The sequence below is a fragment of the Dipodomys merriami genome, unplaced genomic scaffold (genome assembly GCF_024711535.1).
Source record: "Dipodomys merriami isolate MVZ:Mamm:240054 unplaced genomic scaffold, mDipMer1.0.p SCAF_52, whole genome shotgun sequence".
NCBI classification, from domain to species: domain Eukaryota; kingdom Metazoa; phylum Chordata; class Mammalia; order Rodentia; family Heteromyidae; genus Dipodomys; species Dipodomys merriami.
Window position 1 is genome coordinate 7,394,850 of NW_027206091.1, and position 21,018 is coordinate 7,415,867.

The following is a 21,018-nucleotide window of genomic DNA, read 5'->3' on the forward strand; positions in this document are numbered from 1 at the left end:
TGCCTTCTGTGAGCACCACTGAGGGCATAGCCGGCTCAGGCGGGCAGCCACCTGGCCCCACCCTGCCCTGAGGCAGCACACACGCCAGAGCCTTCTGGTTTCCAGAGCAATCTGTCAGAGCCGTGCAGAGCAGAGCAAGCAGAGTCCGCTCCACGTGGAGCTGACGCAGCTGGGCGTTCCCGCAGGCAGGAAGCACGTGGCTTCGCTTCCCGGGGCTGGGCCAGCAGTCTTCGGAATTCCGTCTGGGCACAGCTCTAAAAGGTAATCTGGGAGCCCTGGGGTCCATGGGGCTTCCCTGCCTGCACTAGTTAAGAGGTTGGGGTCACACAGGCCTACTTAGCCAGTTTGGAAACTAGAAACTACAACTTAGGCAGTTTGAGGGAGAAAGCAATGGAGTAAAGGGATAGTACAAAGGTCCTGAGGTAGAAATGTTTCTGCATATTTGAGGGATAGTGCCTTGTGTGGCTGGAGCAGAGTTGTCATCGCAGATAGAGTGAGGCCTATGGGATGGCTCTGGCTCTGTCCCTATGAGCCAAGTCTGGTGTGATTTACGTGTTTACACAGCCCCTTTGGCTGTGGTGAGGAGTCTGGGAGGATGAGGGAAGGCTGTTTCAATGGCTCTGACAGGTGAGCCCAGGTAGAGGTGCCAGCAGTTGTCAAACAAGGCTCTATTTTAAGTCTTTATCCTTTGTTTCCACATCCTTGAAGACCTGTCATTTCTGCTTCTCAGGTCACAAGGTTGGCCCTTCCTGGATCCTACCCTGAAGTCTGCCAATTCTAGCCCCGTGCTAGGACTGGGCCAACTGGAGCCCAGGGCAGATATCAGGGAGAGAAGCAAGACTGGTCCAAGTGGGGTGCAGTGGCTTAAGCCCATAATCCTAGCTATGTGGGAGGCAGAGCTGGGGGTGGGATCATGGTTCAAAGCCAGCCTGGAAATAAAAGTTCACAAAAGTCCTTTTCTCTCCCCCATCATTTCCAGTGATCCCCAGTGGCAGGGGAACCACAAGTAGCAAGATCACAGCCCAGCCCTTCCTGGGCATAAAAAGTCAGATGTTCCTTCCAAAAAGTAACCAAGACCAAAAGATCTGGAGGCCTGACTCAGGTGGTAGAGTATCTGCCTAGCAAGAGTGAGACCTGAGTTCAATTCTGAGTGCCACAAAAAAAAAAAAAAAAAAAAAAGGACTGTTCCAGGGCTAAACCAGGCATCTACCAAACAGCACATGATGGCTTAGCTGGGCTGTGGAAGCAAGTGGTATTACTTCCTGGTTCTGTGTCTCCCTGCCTATGTCCAGGCTCAGCTTCCCATCTATGGAATGGGCCAATCATGAGAACCACGGCCTGAGGTTGCGAGGATGAACTGTGACTTAAAACTGTGAATTTAAAGAGCTTGCAGCAGGGCCTGAGACATAGCTGGGTACGGAAATAGCAGCTGCTGCTGTTTTATTGGCTTGTATTATATATATGACTTGTTGAGAGCCGAGGTTTGCATCCTTGCTCGGTCCCTTCCAACTGTGTCACTGGAGACAAATTCTTAAGTCTGGGCCTCTGCTTCCCCACTTGAAATATGCTAGCGGTAGTTTCTGCTTCATTGTTACAGAGCCATTCAGTGAGGTGGTGCCTGAGGGAGGGGCTGAAAACAAGGCCTGGCTGTGTCACTGCTGCCACACCTTGTCTTTGTGCTGTTGTCCATCCTGAGTCTCCATTAGAACCTGTCAGAGCCCCCAGACCCACATGGACAAGCCACAGTGCACACAGGCACAGCAATGGGGCCCCTCCCTCCTGCCTCTGGTTTCCAGCTCTTACGTAAGCCACAAACCCTTTTCTTCTAGATTTACTTCTTTAAGATATAAAACATAGCTGGGCACCAGTGGCTCATGCCTATAATCCTAGCTACTCAGGACCCTGAGAGGTGAGGATCACAGTTCAAAGCCATCCCGGGCAGGAAAGGCCGTGAGACTCCTATCTCCAATTAACCACCAGAAAAATGGAAGTGGCGCTGTGGCTCAAGTGGTAGAGTGCTAACCTTGAGCTGAAGAGCTGAGGGACAGCACCCAGGCCCCACAACTAACCAAAAAACAAAAACAAAAAAAAGATATACAACATAATCACATGGCCTCTGGTTGAAGGTGGGTGGAGGGCAGAGCAGGACACTACCTCTCCTGTACCCTAGTCCTGTCTGAGCCCCTAGCAGAGCTTCAAGCCCTGAAACACACCATCTCCCTCAGAGCTGCAGCTGGGAGAACAGGGCCAGAGCCCTGGGCTGAGCACTTAATTGTGTGATCTATAGGACAGGTATTGTTGCTGGCTCGTTTCTCAGAGGAGGAAACCATCCCTGAGGATGAGGGATGACCCAGAAGCCATTAATGCTAGTTGGAGCTGGGCTTGAGACCTGGCTAAGCAGACATCAGAGTCCATGTCCTCATCAACCTTGCCATTAGTCGATTCTGAGGCCCAGGGAGATCCCAAGTACATGAAGGAACATTCTCACTGGTCACTGCAGATGGGGGTGAAGACTCCATCTGGGAAGCACACCTGGCACCTGCCATGGCACTCATGATCTGTGAGGTGTGAGAGGGAGCACCCCTCAGGCTGAGATGGCCCTCGTGTCCTGGGGAATAACTGTCAAGGCCCTGCTTTGCTAGAAGAGCCTAAAGACAGGTGGTCATGACAGTGCTAGCCACAAGAAACAAAACCCCAGCTCAACTAGAAGAAATGTATGTCTTACTTCTACTTTACTTTTAATCAGTAAATGATAATTGTGTATGTTAGAATCCTCTGTCTCTCGGGCTGGGAAGGTGGCTCAGTGGTAGAGCACTTGCCTTGCATGCATGAGGCCCTGGGTTCGATTCCTCAGCACCACATAAGCAAAAAAGAAAAAAGCCGGAAGTGGCGCTGTGGCTCAAGTGGTAGAGCACTAGCTTTGAGCTGAAGAGCTGAGGGACAGTGCCCAGGCCCAGAGTTCAGGCCCCATGACCAGACCCAGGGAAAAAAAAAAAAAAAAAAGAATCCTCTGTCTCTCAATGCCTTTTAAAATTTTCATCTTAGAGTTTAACTTCCAGGTGTGTTTGTTTTGTTTTTTAGGTATAAATGTCTTCGTATTTATCCTACTTGGGGAGTGTTGAGCTTCATAGATGAGTAAACTAATATGGGGGGGTTTTTTTGGAGGGGGGGAGTTTAGGTTAGCCAGATTTAAGACTTCTTCAACCATTATTTCTCCAGCCCCTTGTTCTCCTCCCCTTTGTAAAACGCATGTTTAAGTCTTGGTGTACCCTTGATGCTATCCCAAAAGTTCTGCTCTGGAAGAACTGCCGTATCCATCAAGCCAGGGAAGGTGGGCAGGCAGCCCTAGGCCAAAATGCCACAAGTTCTCTCTGCTCTTACCCACAAAGCAGTGGGTTTTCATGACTCAAGTGGTAGGGTACCACCCTGTGAATGAGAGCTCAAGGCCCTGAGTTCAATCTCCAATCCTGGAACCCTCCACCCTCCCCCTGCCAAAAAAAAAAAAAAATCAAATATTTGTATCCTTCTCATAAGTGAACTTTCTTTTCCTTTGTCTTTGCAGTGACATGGGCTCCAGGGCTGGCTACCCTGCTCAGGTTTACAAAACAGCCAGTGCAGAGACACCTCGGGCCTCTCAGCTGGCTCAGTCCAGCCCCTTCCAGCTCTCCACCTCTGTCCCCAAGTCCTTCTTCTCCAAGCAGCCTGTGCGTAATAAGCATCCAACAGGGTGGAAGAGAACGGACGAGCCCCCACCACGGCCACTCCCTTTTACTGACCCCAAAAAGTAAGTGCCTGTGTGCGGTGTAGCCCCGAGTCTCTGATACAATAGGACGATCATGCCTGACTCTCACTGAAAAGATGACTGTGGGGATCCACAAACTGAGGATACAGCTGTGAGCAAGAAGACAAAGGCCCCTGGCTTTGGGGAGCTGGCACGGGCTGGGGTGATAGGAAGTAAAGTAGGAGTACCTGGCGAGTGGATGAGGAAATTCAGGCAGGAAAGCACTGATGGCTCACACCTGAGATCTGAGATCTGGTCTGAAGCCAGTCTGGGCAGGAAAGTCCATGAAAACCTAATCTCCAAAAAAGCAGCAAATGGTTCTGTGGCTCAAGTGATAGAGTGATGGCTTGAGCAAAAAAAAAAAAAAAAGCTCAGGGACAGCATCCAGGTCCTGAGTTCAAGTCCCAAGGCCAACACAAAAAGAAAGGAAGAAAGAAATTCAGGCTGAGGAAGAACACATGCAAAGACCCTGAGGCAGGAGCACATATCTGCTGTGGATGGAGGGTCTGTGTGGCTTCAGCCGTGTGGATGAGGAGGGTGATGGGATGTGAGGTGACAGCAGCAACAGGGACCGACCACGGAAGAGCTTGGGAGCTGTAGTTAAGGGCTTTGGCATCTGCTCTAAGTGCCACTGAGCCACTAGATGGTATGGAACAGGCCAGACATGGCCTGAATTGTTTACTTACAGCATCCCTGTCACTACATACAGAGCAACCCACAAGGAGCCCTGAATTGCTGCTGTCCAGATGTAGGGGAAGGGGGAGAGGGGATGGACCTGGGATAATGTCTGAAGCCAGCACCCAGGCCTTTCCGACAGGGTAGTATAGTAGGAGAGAAATGGAGGACAGATACTCAACTGAGCTGAGGGGCACGGCATGGGCATGGGGGGCTCTGGACATGCCAGACCAAAGGCAAAGGAAGAGGGACTTGGAGCCCAGCAGAGAGGGATTGAAGTGGACAAAGCGGAGCCAGGAAACGAGGCTGACATGGCACTGCCAGCAAAAGGAGCCCAGGGTAGAAGCCATAAGAGACCAGGAGGTTGGATTGGACGAGCCTGAGAACTAAGTACAAGATCAAGCCTTGAAGGTCACCTGAGGTGTCAGAAAGGCTGAACTGAGCACCTCATTTGAGGCGTTTTGCTACAGAGCAAAGAGAGGAGAGGGTAGGACTAGGGTAGGACTGGAGTGGGGCTCAGTGGTGGAGTGCTGGCCCAGCATTCACAAGGACCCTGGGTTCCAACCCCAACACTTTTTTTTTTTTTCTTGATCCACTCATCTACTGAGGGACATCTGGGTTGGTTCCATATCTTAGCTATGGTAAATAATGCTGCAATAAACATAGTCATGCTGGTAGCTTTAGTGTGGTCTTGTTTGTAAACATTTGGGTAAATGCCCAAAAGTGGGATTGCTGGGTCATAGAGGAGCTCTATGTGGAGTCTTTTGAGGAACCTCCATACTGCTTTCCAAAGTGGTTGAACAAGTTTACACTCCCACCAACAATGCAGTAGGGTTCCTTTCTGTCGACATCCCATCCAGCATCTGTTGTTATTAGAGTTCTTGATTTTAGCCATTCTAACTGTGGTGAGGTGGTATCTCAATGTTGTTTTGATTTGCATTTCTTTTATGGCTAGGGATGTTGAGCATTTCTTCATGTGTCTATTGGCCATCCTTTCCTCTTTAGAGAAGTTTCTCTTTAAGTCTTTAGCCCACTTATTTATTGGGCAGTTGTTTCTTTGAGGATTTGTTGTTGGGGGATTTAATTTTTTGAGTTCCAGGTATATTTTAGATATGAGACCCTTGTCCTTTGTATCAACCCCAACACTTTTACAAAAACAAGAAAGAAAGAAAAAGAAAGGATCTGGAGTTTTCACTTGGGGAATGTGATCTCACTCATATTAAGCACTTACCACATACCAGGCCCAGTTCTAAGATCTCCATGAATTACTTCAGCTCTGGGGAGTTGATCCTTTCCCCATTTTACAGATGAGGCAACTGAGGTCCAGGGTCACACAACTGGCCAGGAGTCAGCCCAGGAAGCCAGACCCAAGGCTCATGTGCTGTTGGATGGGACACTGCCCTCCTAACATCTTTATGAGCTGGATGGGCTCAAACTTGTGATGACAGAGCGTAGAGGGGGAGTGATGGCAGGGGACATCCAGGCCCCTGGAGGTGTGGACAGGCAAGCTATGTGTCCACACTGGGAGCCTAGGTCAGGTGCCTTGCTGACAGCCAGAGGGGATTCCGAAAACTCCATGCACTCCCTGCTTCTATCCTTCAGTGGCTCCCCTTCTCTCCACTCAGAGCCCTGTCTGCCAGCCAGACTGCTCTACTCACTTTGAAGGCCCAAGCAATCCCACAGAAAGGATCTTGTTCTTACCCATTTCCAGACCAAGAAAGGAGTGCCTTGACCAGGATCAGGGGGTTGTGGCCTGGCCTGTAATGGCCAGTACTGGCTCCAGGCTCCCTTCTGATTCTGAGACCTCTCCTTGAACCCCAGTCCACCCTGCACCACAGGCTATCCCCACATGTCCAGCAGCTCCTCCCAGCAGTCTTCTCAGGACAGTCTGTCTGCTGCCTGGGTTATGGCCTTGGCTGAATGTGCTTGCCAGCCTCATTGGCACAAGCCCCAGCTCAACCAGGCCCATCCGTGCTAATTAGCTTAATTAATGGGGCCCGAGGGAGCCACCCCAGTTGGAGGCCAGAGCTCCTAGTCATCTGGGATCCAGCCCAGCCACATCTGACCTGCTCGATGCCTTCCACTAATGCCAGCCTTCTCTTCACTTTTCTACAACATGGCAGAACCCAAACTTGGACAACAGGCACATCAGCTATTAGGCATGTGCAGGGCTGTAGAACAGAACCTTGAGGATTTTTTTAACATGTGTTTATGTTTTGAAAGATAAAACACAAGGTAGAAACTAAAATAGTACAGAAGGATTTGCAGCAGCAACAACAAAAATAAGCCCCCCTCCTTTCCCTGGCCCACAGACTCTACTCACAAGTGCCATTATTTCCTTCCTTCTGCATCTTCCCAGATGTGTGCCAAACATGACCAAGTGCATGTGATCATATGTGTCTCTTGCTCCCCTTTTTCATAGATCAAGAGAATCACTTCCTGCCTACTCACTTCCCCACTTGCTCTTCTCCACATGGGAAAGTGGTTTCATTCTTGTTAATGGCTATGGAGAAGCCCCTTTACACACACCTCCCACCAGGTTACAGGTTTGGGCAATTGGAGAAACCAGAGATCTGGAGACAAAAAAAAAAGAACAGACATCATGTAAGCCCAGTTTGCAGTGCAAGGGGTACCAGGACTTTAGACATGCCTGGCAGGCATGCTACTACTGAGACATGTTGCACTGAAAGAACATGGGGAGAAAGTAGTTACAGGACTGCATGACTAAGAACCAGGCTGGGAGGGAGCAACAAAAGATTGAGTGGTCAGGGGAGGCCCCCAAGGAGGTAATATTTCAACTCAGTGCAGGGATAAGAAGTTGCCAGCCACAAGCAGTAGCTAGAAGGTCACTCTAGACAATCATCTGTGCAAAGATCCTGAGGCAGAAATGTGCCTGTCGTGTTTCAAGAATGACAGGAGGGAAGAGAGGAGTTTGAGGACTTCATGGGCTATGAAGAGGATGTTTTTAGGAGAATCCTGTACATGTCCACTTTTGCTGAGTCTGGTAAAAACTCCAGTGTAGTAAACTAAATTGAGTAGGTTTTCTAAAAATGGTTTGGCACTATACATAACTGCCCTTTTTTTTTTTTTTCATGAGGTATGCCTCAGGAGGGCCTTCTCCCTTTTTTTTTTTTTTTTTTTTGGTGGTGGTGGTGATCATTGTTATCATCTTTGTCATGGGGCTTGAACTCAGGGCCTGGGCACTCTCCCTGAGCTTTTTACCCAAGGCTAATGCACTACCACTTTGAGCCACAGCGCCACTTCTGGTTTTCTGGTGGTTAATTGCAGATAAGAGTCTCACAGACTTTCCTACTTGAGCTGGCTTTGAACTGCAGTCCTCAGTTCTCAGCCTCCTGAGTAGCTAAGATTACAGGTATGAGCCAAGGGCGCCCAGCAGCCTCCTCCCTCTGAGCATCATGCATCATCCATGCCTCTCCAGAGGCTGTTGTTTTTGTTGTGCCATGGTGGGCTTCACCTTTCTGTGTGGGAAGCTCCTGTGCAGGAGAAGGGTTCCTGTGGGCCTTTGTGAGGAAGATGCAACCAGTGCTGCTGAAGTTCTCAGAGGGGCTTTTTACCCCTTTTCTCAGGAGGAGAGTTGCCCTGCACTTCTCTGCAGGGACACATGCTAAGGCCAGGTCTGCTACCTCTCCAGGCAGTAGGGCTTTGCTCAGGGAATTCTGGAAAATGCCAAATTGAAAGAAGGGGGTGGGGAGGCCTCTTCTGCTTCTTAAGTGTGTGTGCATTGTTGCTCTTTCTGTCTCTTGCTCCCTCTCTACTTCTTGCCCTCTGATCATAAGCTTTTAATTTGCCCAGAGAATATGCTTCCCTAACAGGGACAGAGCCAGCTCGCCCTCTGCCTGCAGTTCTGACCTGGGGAGAAATAAGACTGGACAGAAAACAACCTGCGCCTCTCTGCCTCCCTTTGTTAAAATCCCAAGGCAAGCAGCTGGGAGAGAGAAAGGAAATTCAGACTTCAAAACCCTCTGGAGCCCAAGACATCTTGTTTCTTCTCTAGGCTCAAAGACTCTTTCTTTCTAGATTTACAGAATGATGAAGGTCAGGTGCCAGCCTTTTTTAAAACCAGTTCTCATTGTTACAAGACATGATTAGGATAAAATGAGTTCAGTTTGGAAGGATATTAGAGAGAATGTGAAGATCTCATTTTTTCCACCTCCTAATATGACTGCTGCTTCCTGAAGAGAATCACTGCTCTCCATTTCTTCCAGAAATCTTTTTCTGCATACAAGAGCATGTTTTTTAATCAGCTGTGAACATGCTCCATGTACCAAATATAGTTTGTTCATTCCATCTGGGATATAAATATGGTCATCAAAGCTGGGCATGGTAGTACATACTTGTAATCCTTGCCCTGGGAAGGCTGAATCAAGAGGATGTCCTAGACTATATAGGAAAACTCTGTCTCAGAATAAGGGATTGGGGGCTGGGAAGGTGGCTCAGTGGTAGAGCGCTTGCCTTGCAAGCCTGAGGCCCTGGGTTCGATTCCTTAGCACCATATAAGCAAAACGAAAAAAAGCCGGAAGTGGCGCTGTGGCTCAAGTGGTAGAGCGCCAGCCTTGAGCTGAAGAGCTGAGGGACAGTGCCCAGGCCCAGAGTTCAAGCCCCACAACCGGACCCAAAAAAAAAAAAAAAAAAAAATAGGGGATTGGAAGTAGAACAGGATCAGTACTTGAAACAGGAAGTTTTTCAGGGGAATTAAACCATGTGCCTGTTCAATTCCAGGCTGAGATTAGAGGTCTGAAGAAAGGATGAGATCCATGTAAACAGGAACCTCAAGCTTTAGAGAATATTAAAGGAAAATTTCAGACCCTTCTACAATCCAGTTTCAACTTGTTTCTGTCATTTTCATTTCCCCAATAAAATAGCTTTTTAATTGTGGGGAAAAAAATAGTAAAGCATGAGCCAGGCACCAGTGGCTCACACCTATAATCCAATCTATTCAGGAGGTTGAGATTTGAGGAAGCCAGCCAGGGCAGGAAAGTTTGTGAGACTTATCTCTAATTAATTACAGAAAAAGCCAGAAATGGAGCTATGGCTCAAGTGGTAGAATGCTAGCCTTGAGCAAAAGGAGCTCAGGGACAGCACCCAGGCCCAGAGTTCAAGCCCCAGGACTGACAAAATAAATAAATAAATAATAAAGCATGAACATGGCAGTCAAGCTTTTTAGTGGCACCTGTAGGCTCTGTAGCCCTGTGGCCTTGTTATGAGTCCTTCACCTACAGGCTATGTGACTTAGGACAAGTGGCTTAACTCCTCTGTGCCTGAAATGGGAGGTAGATAGTGCTTAGCACATGCAGCTGTGGTGAGGATCACCTTGTTCTAGAAGCAGAGACAGCTATAGGCCACAGTAGCTGCTGGGAGAAAGTGGGCCAGTGCAACCCCCACGTGCCATAGTGTCTCCCTCTCAGTGGGGCTGATGGTTTCTAGCAAGTAGCTGACAGTGCTGAGAGGGTCTGGTAAGGCCCTGCCCCTGCCATTGTTGAGTACGACCATGGCAGGGGCCTCAAGCCAACCTGGCCAGGAGACAAGCTAGGACCCCAGGACACTGCTGTGAGCCAGGCAGGGACCAAGGCTGAGCCACTGAGAGGGAGGGAGGAAGAGAGGGAAAAAGGAAGGGAAGGAAGGAGGTGGAGACCTCCTGGCCTGGGTCTGCTTTTGGCCAAATGCTTGGCAGCCGCCCCCACAGAGCAGGGGCAGAGATGAGCTTCAGACCCGGGTCCATTGGGCCAGCAGTGGCTTGGTGACCAGTAGATCACTGGGTATGCTAGAAAGCCCTGTAGGGAGAGCGGAGAGCACTGTGGGTTGGCTCTGCTGGAACAGGAGGCCCAGCAGAAAAGCTGAAATGGAGCTGGGTACTGGTGGCTCACACCTGTAATCCTAGCTACTCAGGAGTCTGAGATCTGAGGCTCACAGTTCAGAGCCAACCTGGGCAGGAAAGTTTGTAAGACTCTTACCTCCAATGAACCACCAGAAAACTGGAAGTGGTGCTGTGGCTCAAGTGGTAGCGTGCTAGCTGAAGAGCTCAAGTCAACACCCAGGCTTCAAGTTCAAACCCCAAGACTGACAAAAACAATTCCAGGCTGGTAGCCCCTCTTCAAGGGCTCTATGCCTAGTATCTACCCTTCCAAGAAATCCCTGTGAGCCGGGCATCAGTGGCTCATGCTTGTAATCCTAGCTACTCAGGAGGCTGAGATGTGAGGATCGCAGTTCAAAACTAGCCCAGGCAGGAAAGTCCCTGAGACTATCTGCAGCAAACAACTCAGAAAACTGGAAGTGGTGCTGTGGCTTAAGTGGTTGAGCACTAGCCTTGAACTGAAGAGCTAAGGAACAGCACCCAGACTCAGAGTTCAAGTCCCACAACCAACAACAACAACAAAAAAAATCCCTGTGGTTTATGGGCTTGGTTACCCTGTGTGGCAGGTTAGGAAAGCAAAGCCGTAAGGTCCCAGAGCACCCAGGCCACAGGTCTACCTGCAACCCAGGCCTGCCTAATTGCACTCAGCCTGGGACCCCAGCCTGTGATGCAATCTCCCAGCCTAGACAGCCTCACTCCTCACTCCCAGCAAAGGCCTGTTTCCCTCCCATCAGCCAGGAACATCCTTCCTTCCAGTGGCCGTCCCTGTACCCTGCTTTATTTGGACTATTTCCCTCCCTCACATGGGGGTTCCCTCCACTCATTGGCTCAGTGTGATGCCCTTCTAGATGTGGGCTCAGTGACCCAGCCCCCCTGGAGCAGCCTGGCCAGAGGAGGTACCCATAGCAGACCACGTGGCTTTGCTGCCATTTTTGGCCAGGTGAAGTAGAGGAGGCACAGGCAGTTGAGGGCAGCGGCTCGAAGCTTCCTCACCCGGCACTGTCATTCTAGGCAGGTAGACACCAACACAAAAAACGTCTTCGGGCAGCCACGGTTGAGAGCATCCCTGCGAGACCTGCGGTCCCCGCGAAAGAACTACAAGTCCACCATCGAGGACGACCTAAAGAAACTCATCATCATGGACAACCTGGGGCCAGAGCAAGAGCGGGATGCAGGGGTGAGTGGCGTGTGGCCAGCTGGCCCAGACAGGGAGGAAGGCAGTGTCCCCACAGTTACCCGAGCCTCTCTTGGCGTGTCCACTGGTGAGGCCTGAGTGAAGCTAGCCTGGGCAGGCTCTATGGAGCCCAGGAAGGAAATGGTTCCTCAAGAAGAGGGGAGGCAGGGCTAGGAAGGTGGTTCAGTGGTAGAGCGCTTGCCTCGTATGCATGAGGCCCTGGGTTCAATTCCTCAGCACCACATAAGCAGAAAAAAGCCAGAAGTGGTGCTGTGACTCAAGTGGTAGGGCTCTAGCCTTGAGCTGAAGAGCTAAGTGACAGCAGCCAGGCCCAGAGTTCAGGCCCCACTTCCCCCCCACCCACACACACACACCAGGGGAGGCTACAACAGTAGACACCAAATGCCTTCAGCCAGCTCTTGTCCCTCTGCCTCCTTGTATTGGTTGACTACACTCTCAGGCAGGTGCTGTCTGAATGGGGACCAAAACAGACCTTAGCTGTCAGCTGTGTATGGTGGTACATGCCTGCAATCCCTCAAGGGGCTGAGACAGGAGGATCGCAAACTACAGGCCAATCTGGGCTGCGTAGCAAGAACCTAACTCAAGCGGGAGATGGTGAGAAGGAGATATCCATCTCCCCCAGGATACAGTACTACCAGCCCAAGGCATTAAAGACAGAGGATACACTGACATCAGTAGTGCCCACCAGAGCCCTAGCCTGACTCTCCTGGATCTGCCCTCTGGCCATTGCCTGGAGCTGGAGAGTGTCACTGGCCTATGCAAGCCAAGGGGCCCCCAAGGAAAAACAGGGCAGAAATGGATGCTGGGTGAGTAACAAGCCCCATGAGCCCAGATGTGCCACCCCCTCATCCTACCCCTGTCTTGGCAGCAGTCCCCCCAGAAGGGCCTACAGCGGACCCTGTCAGATGAGAGTCTATGCAGCGGGCGTCGGGAACCCAGTTTTGCCAGCCCTTCCAGCCTGGAGCCAGGCCTGCCCAGTGACGTGCTCTTCACCAGCACCTGCTCCTTCCCCTCCAGCACGCTGCCTGCCCGCCGCCAGCACCAGCACCCCCACCCGCCTGGCGGAGGAGGCCCCAGCACCATCCCAGAGAAGAAATGTGAGCCTGAGACCTGGGGCAGGGAAGCAGGGCAGCCCCACCGTGAGATCATCTGAGAGCTGAAACTGAGTGCACCCAAGCTTCAGGGGGCTGGATGGTTGGGCCACATTTCAGGGCATGTGTGATTATGACATAGCCACCCCTTTATTGATCTAGCAACTAGTTTGTGAGCATGCCCGTGAGTGGTGCTCTGGCATACCATCCCCCTCAAAAAGCCTGAGGAGGCCAGGCACCCATGGCTTACGCCTGTAATCCTAGCTACCCAAGAAGCTGAGATCTGAGGATCACGGTTCAAAGCCAGCCTGGGCAGGACAGTCTGTGAGACTCTTATCTCCAGTTAACCTCCAGAAAACCAGAAGTGGTGCTGTGGCTCAAGTGGTAGAGCATTCGCCTTGAGCTGAAGAGCTGAAGGACAGCGCCCCGGCCCAGAGTTCAAGCCCCATGATGGAAGGTGGGGGTGGAAAGCCTGAGGAGCTAGCAATGCCTTCTGGACTCTCTCATGCCCTGCCCTCATCCCAGGGGCTCTCAAGCCAGGAGGCAGCGCATGCACAAGTCCACACTGTACCCCAGGCGGCTGTTATATTGTTAATGTGCCCACCTGATTGACAAGTGGCTCTGTGGCAGTTATGAGGTGTTGCTTGGCCTTTTGGGGATGTTAAGTATAGTGCACAGCAGCTGCACTATTGCTCCCTAAAATCCAGACATACCTTCAGTTTAGATGTGCTCTTTCCCAAGGGTCTTGGCTTAGGAGTCCGAGGCCATTTCAGCTAGATGGATTCCCTATATCTGTGTACCCCATGGGAGACGGGATGAAGGAGATGCTGGGGTTCATTCCTTCCTTGCCCTTTCTGAGGGCCTCCTCCATGTTCCTTAATCTTTCAAGCCAAGTGTGGTGGCACATGTCTGTAATCCTACCTATGAAGGAGGTTTCTACCAACTGAGTTTATATGTTCAACCCTCCCGCCTCATGCTCAGCCACCTCCCTGTCTGCTCATCCCCATCCAGCTGCCATCTCTGCCTCGGAGCTCTCACTAGCTGATGGGCGGGAGCGGCCGCTGCGGCGCCTTGACCCCGGAATGATGCCACTGCCCGACACAGCTGCTGGCCTTGAATGGTCCAGCCTGGTAAATGCAGCAAAGGCCTATGAAGGTAGGTGCCCTCCTCCTAGCCTTGCCTGAGGATCGATGGAGGGCCTGTGGCTTTGCTGGAGAGGATACATCCATTTTCCACACTTGGGCTACATAGAAATTTGGGTGGACATTTTTGGGCTGATGGGTGACTGGCTTCCTCCAGATTACCACTCTGCTATTTTCAAGAGCCTTACTCTTTCTTTCCATAATGGCTGCTAGGCTCTGGACATTACATCCCATTCCAGCCACAGGAGAGATAAAAACCTACCTTCTGCCGGGTGCTGGTGGCTCACGCCTGTAATCCTAGCTACTCAGGAGGCTGAGATCTGAGGATCGTGGTTCAAAGCCAGCCCTGGCAGGAGAGACCGTGAGACTCCTATCTCCAATAAACCACCAGAAAACCGGAAGTGGCGCTGTAGCTCAAGTGGTAGAGCACTCACCTTGAGCTGAAGAGCTGAGGGACAGCGCCCAGGCCCAGAGTTCAAGCCCCACGACCGACCAAAAAAAAAAAAAAACCTACCTTCTCTTCTCTTTAAGAGCACTTCCCAAAGGCTCCCACTTTCTGCACTCACTTCCTCTTGGCCTGATCTCCCATGCCCATCTTTGGCTGTAGGGCATGGGGAGAATGAGGCCATGTGCCCAGCTGAAATGGAGTCACCCTGGCTTCCATCCTTAGCTCTGCAAGGGAAAAAAAGAAAGAAAGAAAATGGGGAAAAAAAGAAATTGGGGATTTGTTATTTAGGAAAAAAGAAAAAGCATCATGAGGACAGCTGCTACTTGCCTAGCAAGAGCAATGCCCTGGGTCCCATCCCCAGACTGCATATCAAGGGAAACACACACACACACACACACACACACACACACACAGAGTGGGTCCCATCCCCAGACTGCATATCAAGGGAAACACACACACACACACACACACACACACACACACACACACACACACACACACACACACACACACACACACACACACACACACACACACACACACACACACACACACACACACACACACACACACACGTGATCCTAACTACTCAGGAAACTGAGATCTGAGGATCTAATGTTTGAAGCCAGCCTAGGCAGAAGAATCTATAAGACTCTCATAACCAAGTAACCAGCAAAAAGGCTAAACTAGAGACATTATTCAAGTGGTAGAACACCAGCCATGAGTGAAAAGTACTAGGAAGAATGCAAAGCCATGAGTGAAAATCCCCACACTGCCACAAAAATGCTATGTGCTGGTAACTAATGCCTATAATCCTAACTACTCAAGGCTGAGATCTGAGAATTGCTGTTCAGAGCCAGCAGGAGCAGATAAATCCTCAAGACGCCTATCTCCAATTAACCAACAAACAGCCAGAAATGGAACTATAACTCAAGTGGTAGAACACTATCCTTGAATAAAAAAGCCAAATGAGAGCTAGAGGCCCAGAGTTCAAATCCTAGTACTGGCACCAAAATATAAGTTAATAAATAAATAAAGTGGTGGAGGTTGGGAGTTTGTAGAGAAATGCTGGGGCCCCTCCCATCACACCCACAAGGACTCAGCCCCGCTGTCTTCTGTCTTTCCGGCAGTGCAAAGAGCTGTCTCGCTTTTCTCTCTAAATGACCCAGCCCTGAGCCCGGACATCCCACCTGCACACAGTCCTGTCCACAGCCACTTGAGCCTGGAGCGGGGACCCTCAACCCCTAGGACCACCCCTACCATGAGGTGAGTTTGTGTGGGCATACCCAGGACTGGGACACCCAGGCCCCTAGCAGCAGCAGGTCTGTACAATAAGAGAGGAACATGGTGCCGGGGTAGAGGGAGTAGCTGCTGCAGGACAGGCACTCCTCCATTGCCTGGTTGAGAGTTCCCTTTAGCTGACAGGCTGGAATAGTCATTAATGCTGTGCCCATCGTGTACTAAAATCAGCAAGGACCAAAATAGACTGTGCCCTGCCCTCTACAATAGCGCCTTCTATTGGGATGACTCTTGTGTGAAGACTCTATACCCCCAGACTCTCAGCTCTACCTCCTGTCTGTCTCTCTCTACTTCTTGGTCTCCTCCTCCATGCACGTACACACACACACTCCTCCTCCATGCACGTACGTACACACACGTACACACACACGTACACACACACGTACACACACACACACACACACACACACACACCAGCCATGCTTTTCACATCCTGACTGCTACAACTGTTGCATGAGCTGTTTGGCTTCATCTGTGAAATTTGATGACTCGGGTCAAGCCCTGTCCCTGGGGAGGACAGAGGGACAGACATTCCTCTGGGTCATCTCACACAGGGCTCTTCACATTTATTTCATTTCTTTCTGGCTCAGCCACTATTGTGCACTTGCTCCCACAGGCTGCACCGTGTGTGTGTGTGTGTGTGTGTGCGCGCGCGCGCGCGCGCATGCGTGCATGTGTGTGCGTGCACACACACATACACACACACATGTGCATGCATACATGTGTGTGATGATCAGTGCACACTGCAGGGTGGGCAGGACAAGCCTTTTCTGGGGGTCAGGACTGGGGAGGGAGGAACAGAAGGGCCTAGGCATTTTGCTACTGCCTCACCAGAACAGCCAGAGGAGCATTCATACCCAGAACCCAGGCACGGAGTTCTGGCCTCAGATGCCACCTCTGCCAGCATATGTGGGGACTGTGTTCCCTGCCATAGTCTGAATTTCATCCTCTATCCCATGGTAGCCCCATAGCAACCCAAAGCCCAGGAGGATGGTCCTTGTGGACTCTGATACAGTGCTGCTATTGCTAGTCCTGCCCACAGCACCCCTTTTTGTCCAGTTGTCTGCTGTGTGCCTCCTGGGCTTAGAATGGGGCCTGAGACACGGAGGACTCAGGGAAGAGGTGCTCCCCAAAGCCCAAACCTACCAATACATACCACAGATGGCCTCGGTGAAGAGCTTGACCCCGAGATGGCTGCCCTGGCTCCCCCAGAGCCATTCTCCAGCAAGGCAGGGATTCACCAGAGTCTCAGGAACCAGAAGGCCTGCACCCCGTGTCCCTCCCAGCTATGGGCCAAGAGTCCTCCCCCGGACCTGGCAAGCCTCAGCTTGCCTTGTTGCCCTGTCTTTGCAGTGAGGAGCCACCCTTGGATCTGACTGGCAAGGTGTACCAGCTGGAAGTGATGCTGAAGCAACTGCACACAGACCTCCAGAAGGTGAGGCCTCCCCTGCACATGCCTCTGCCTCACTTCCCAGACATGAGGGCAGCACCTGTCCCCGCCCTACTCTTGTGCTCCCCATGTCCTTAGTAGTAAAGAGTGAAAAAGAGCCATCCTCAGGGCTAGGAAGCACACAAAGAAACTCAGACATTCTTGGGGAGCTAACACATTGGCCCAGTCTTTGGACAAACAATTGGATAGTATCTATCAAAAACATAATCCTGAGCTGGGAAGGTGGCTCAGTGGTAGAGTTCTTGCTTTGCATGCATGAGGCCCACCACATAAGCAGAAAAAGCCGGAAGTGGCGCTGTGGCTCAAAGGGTAGAATGCTGAAGAGCTAAGGGACAGTGCCCAGGCCCAAAGTTCAGGTACCATGACCGACCAAAAAAAAAAAAACAAACATAATCCTAAACTGGGTGCCAGTGGGGCTCACACTGGCTGCACAGGAAGCTGACATCTGAGGGTCTTGATTTGAAACCAGCCCAGGCAGAAAAGACCATGAGACTCTTTTTTTTTTTTTTTTTTTTTTTTGGGGGGGGGGTCCAGTCGTGGGGCCTGAACTCTGGGCCTGAGCGCTGTCCCTCAGCTCTTCAGCTCAAGGCTAGCGCTCTACCACTTGAGCCACAGCGCCACTTCCGGCTTTTTTCTTTTTGCTTATGTGGTGCTGAGGAATCGAACCCAGGGCCTCAGGCATGCAAGGCAAGCACTCTACCACTGAGCCACCTTCCCAGCCCCGACCATGAGACTTATCTCCACTGAACCACCAAAAAAATGTCAGAAGTAGAGCTGTGGCTCAAGTGGTAAGTGCAAGCCTTAAGCAAAAAAGCTCAGGGACAACACCTAGTCCCTGAGTTCAAGCCCCAAAACTGGCACCAAAAAAAAAAATTTAAGAGGCCAGCCTGAACCACTACATACATAGTGAGACCCCCACTCCAAAAAAAAAAAAAATCTGGGCTGGGAAGGTGGCTCAGGGGTAGAGTGCTTGCCTTGCATGCATGAGGCCCTGGGTTCGATTCCTCAGCACCACATAAACAGAAAAAGCCAGAAGTGGCACTGTGGCTCAAGCGGTAGAGCGCTCACCTTGAGCTGAAGAGCTGAGGGACAGCGCCTAGGCCCAGAGTTCAGGTCCACGACCGGCAAAAAAAAAAAAAAAAAAAAGAAAATCTAAGCGGGGTGCCAGTGGCTCACACCTATAATCTTACCTATTCAGGAGGCTGAGATCTGAGGATCACAGTTCAAAGCCAGCCCTGCCAGGAAAGTCCATGATACTCATCTCCAGTTAACCACCAGAAAACTGGAAGTAGTATTGTGGCTCAAGTAGTAGAGCGCTAGCCTTGACCTAAAGAGCTGAGGGATAGCACCCAGGCCCAGAGTTCAAGACCGACCAAAAAAAAATCTAAATAGGCCTCTGTTCTAAGACTTTTACATAGGGGACCTCGGGACCCTTCTGCATGACCCATGTCAGAATTGAGGGATGAGACCTAGTGACATGAAGTAACTTTAGTCACTCAGTTATGGAAACAGAACTGAGATTTGAATCCAGAGAGGCCTTGGCTGTCCCAGGCCCAGCCCGAGCAAGGCTACCAGGCCAGTGTGTCTGACGCCACCCTCCCACTGTCACAGGAGAAGCAGGACAAGGTGGTACTGCAGTCAGAGGTGGCCAGCCTTCGGCAGAACAACCAGCGGCTGCAGGAGGAGTCGCAGGCCGCCAGCGAGCAGCTTCGCAAGTTTGCTGAGCTCTTCAGTAGGGAAAAGGAACTCTGAGACAGCCGGGGAGGTCCTGCACCACGAACACCCTCATCCAGCCATGATGCCTCCCCTGCAGGCTGGGCCCAGGCTCCTGACTCCTCTCTCCCTCTCTGGGCTCCTGGTTGCAGGTGGAGGGGTCACCCAGCCAGAGAGCCCTGGCACCTGCCAGCCCATAGCCCTCTGCAGGGACTTGGGAACCAGGGCTGGTAGAAACCAGCTCTGCTCCTGTCTCAGGGCCCTCTGAGCTGCCCCCCATCTCCCCCCCACCCCACCCCGTGGGCCTGTGGGCCATCAGTCCTCTTCCTTGTCCTTGGACCCAGCTGCTGGAGCTCTTGGACGGCGGGAGGGACAAGGGATGCTCCCTGCATGAGAAATACAGTGGGACACCAAATGAGCCCCCTTCATTCCCCACACCCCAGAGAGGTCACAGCCCAGGGCTCCTTCGTCCCCAGTGTGCTAGCTCCCACCAGCATGGACACCATCATCTTCCCCTGACCCTTTCACAAAGCAGCCAGGAGCACTTTTCATAGAGTTTAAATTATTTTCCTGGGGCCCCCAGATAAAGAGAGGAGACCCAGTATCCAGAGTCCACCAAGAGAAAAACTCTTCTTTGTACAATCAAGACTGTTTGTACTATCTTTTCCTTACAGCTCCTCCCAGCAGAGGCCATAGTGCCTGGGCCTGGGCTGCAGGCCTTTTCTCTCCTACCCATACCCAGCCCTGACCAGCTCAGGGCTCAGAAGGCACCCATGGAGCCTTGGGCCAGGCTGAGGAAAAGCAGCCTTGTCTCCTGTCTGCTCTCATTTTCCTTTGCAAGGCTCCAGGGCCAGTCTTGCAGCCCCCCAGCGGGCGCCACCCAGACACATTCACTGTGCTCCCCGGGGAGCACTCCCAGTGCAACCCCCAGAGATGCTAGTTCTCAAAAGGCAATAAGGGGCAGCTCCGTGTGGTACTACGCTGTTCACCCAAGAAACATGAGCTTCTTTTTTTTTTTCCTTCTTTAAAAAAAAAAAACAAAAACAAAAAAATATATTATATATATATTTATTTTTTCATGTAGAGTTGTGCCAGAATGAGTCTGGATGGCCACGGTCTGTGGACTCCCCCCCAACCTCAAGCTGAGAATTGAAGCATGTACCGCTACCGCCACCCCCCTGGAGATGGGGAGCAGTGGGAGGTGGGGAGCAGTGGGAGGTGGAGGAGTTGGCAGCCCAGAGCCAATGCCAGGCAGCCAGGCCCACCTCTGAAAACCAGGCCTTCTCTTTGAGGAAGAGCCTCTTGACAGACTTGCACCCCAAGACAGAGAAGCAGGGCAGGGCCGGAATAAAGGGTACCCATGGTTGGCCAGAGGGGTGGTATCTAGAGCAAAACCTCAGTTCCAACATTGCCAGTGGTGGTAGGAGACCAGGCAGCTGCCCAGCCATCCTCAGCCATGGCCAACTACTGTGACGTCTCCTCCCCTCTCCCCTAGGACCCTCCCTTACTCTGCCTCCACCCCTTTCCTCAGACAAACCTGGAGCCTTTTGCTTTCTCTTTTTTTTTTTTAAGCTGTCTCCTCATCTTCAGATCATTCTAATCATTTTGGGGACGTAATCATGTACATTGACAAGTGTAAATTATGATTTTTTTTGCTTATATTTTCTGTTTTTTTTAATTTCTGCAAAACCAGTTATTTAATTTGAGGTTGGTGTTATATCCATTGGCTGAAGATAGGCTTTTTTTTTTTTCCACGTTGATTTGTTTCATTTGGATTTTTTTAATTCATTGTCTCTTTTTTTTTTTTTTTCTTTCCATCTCTGTCTTGAGATTTTTCTGGCATGTTTCTGGAGGTTTCAAAGGAAAATAAATGTTTCATAGAAATGGCTTGTGTGTTCCCTCGCTGGGTGGCTGCCTGGACAGCACACACTTTCCTAAGAACTGACTCGTCAGCCTCACAAACTTTTTCTTGGAACCCAAATTACAGAAATCTGACCCTGCACATATAAAATGTCCTTAAATTCAAGTGAGCAAGATTCTCCTAAGTCCTATACCTAGGAGAGGTGGGAGCCAGACCCACATACAAAGAAAGAAATGCTGGTTTTAGAGTAGGTCAGCTTTTTTTAAAATCAGGGTTTTCTCTGGGCACTGGTAGCTCACACCTATAATCCTAGCTACTCAGGAGGCGGAGATCTGAAGATTGTAGTTCAAAGCCAACCCAGGCAGGAAAGACCATGAGACTGTTATCTCCAATTAACCACCAAAAAAAAACCAAACACTGGAAGTGCTGTGGCTCAAGTGGTAGACTGCCAGCCTGGAGGAAGGATAGCACTCAGGCCCTGAGTTCAAGCT

General features: G+C 50.9%; 1 protein-coding gene across 5 annotated transcripts in view; it reads left to right on the forward strand.

Moving 5' to 3' along the window:
- The window catches only part of LOC138811134 (signal-induced proliferation-associated 1-like protein 3), a 159,249-nt gene extending 138,705 nt beyond the window's left edge, over positions 1 to 20,544 (forward strand). For 3 of the 5 annotated variants that reach the window (XM_069998765.1, XM_069998764.1, XM_069998766.1), the window contains 7 exons: positions 3,563 to 3,784; positions 11,340 to 11,505; positions 12,392 to 12,620; positions 13,626 to 13,769; positions 15,335 to 15,470; positions 16,857 to 16,938; positions 18,565 to 20,544. In XM_069998765.1, the coding sequence (XP_069854866.1) occupies positions 3,563 to 3,784; positions 11,340 to 11,505; positions 12,392 to 12,620; positions 13,626 to 13,769; positions 15,335 to 15,470; positions 16,857 to 16,938; positions 18,565 to 18,705 (1,120 nt within the window). In that variant the 3' untranslated portion in view covers positions 18,706 to 20,544. The remainder of the gene's footprint in view (positions 1 to 3,562; positions 3,785 to 11,339; positions 11,506 to 12,391; positions 12,621 to 13,625; positions 13,770 to 15,334; positions 15,471 to 16,856; positions 16,939 to 18,564) is intronic. The other 2 variants (XM_069998768.1, XM_069998767.1) reach the window with 2 other exon arrangements.
- Positions 20,545 to 21,018: the final 474 nt, after the last annotated feature.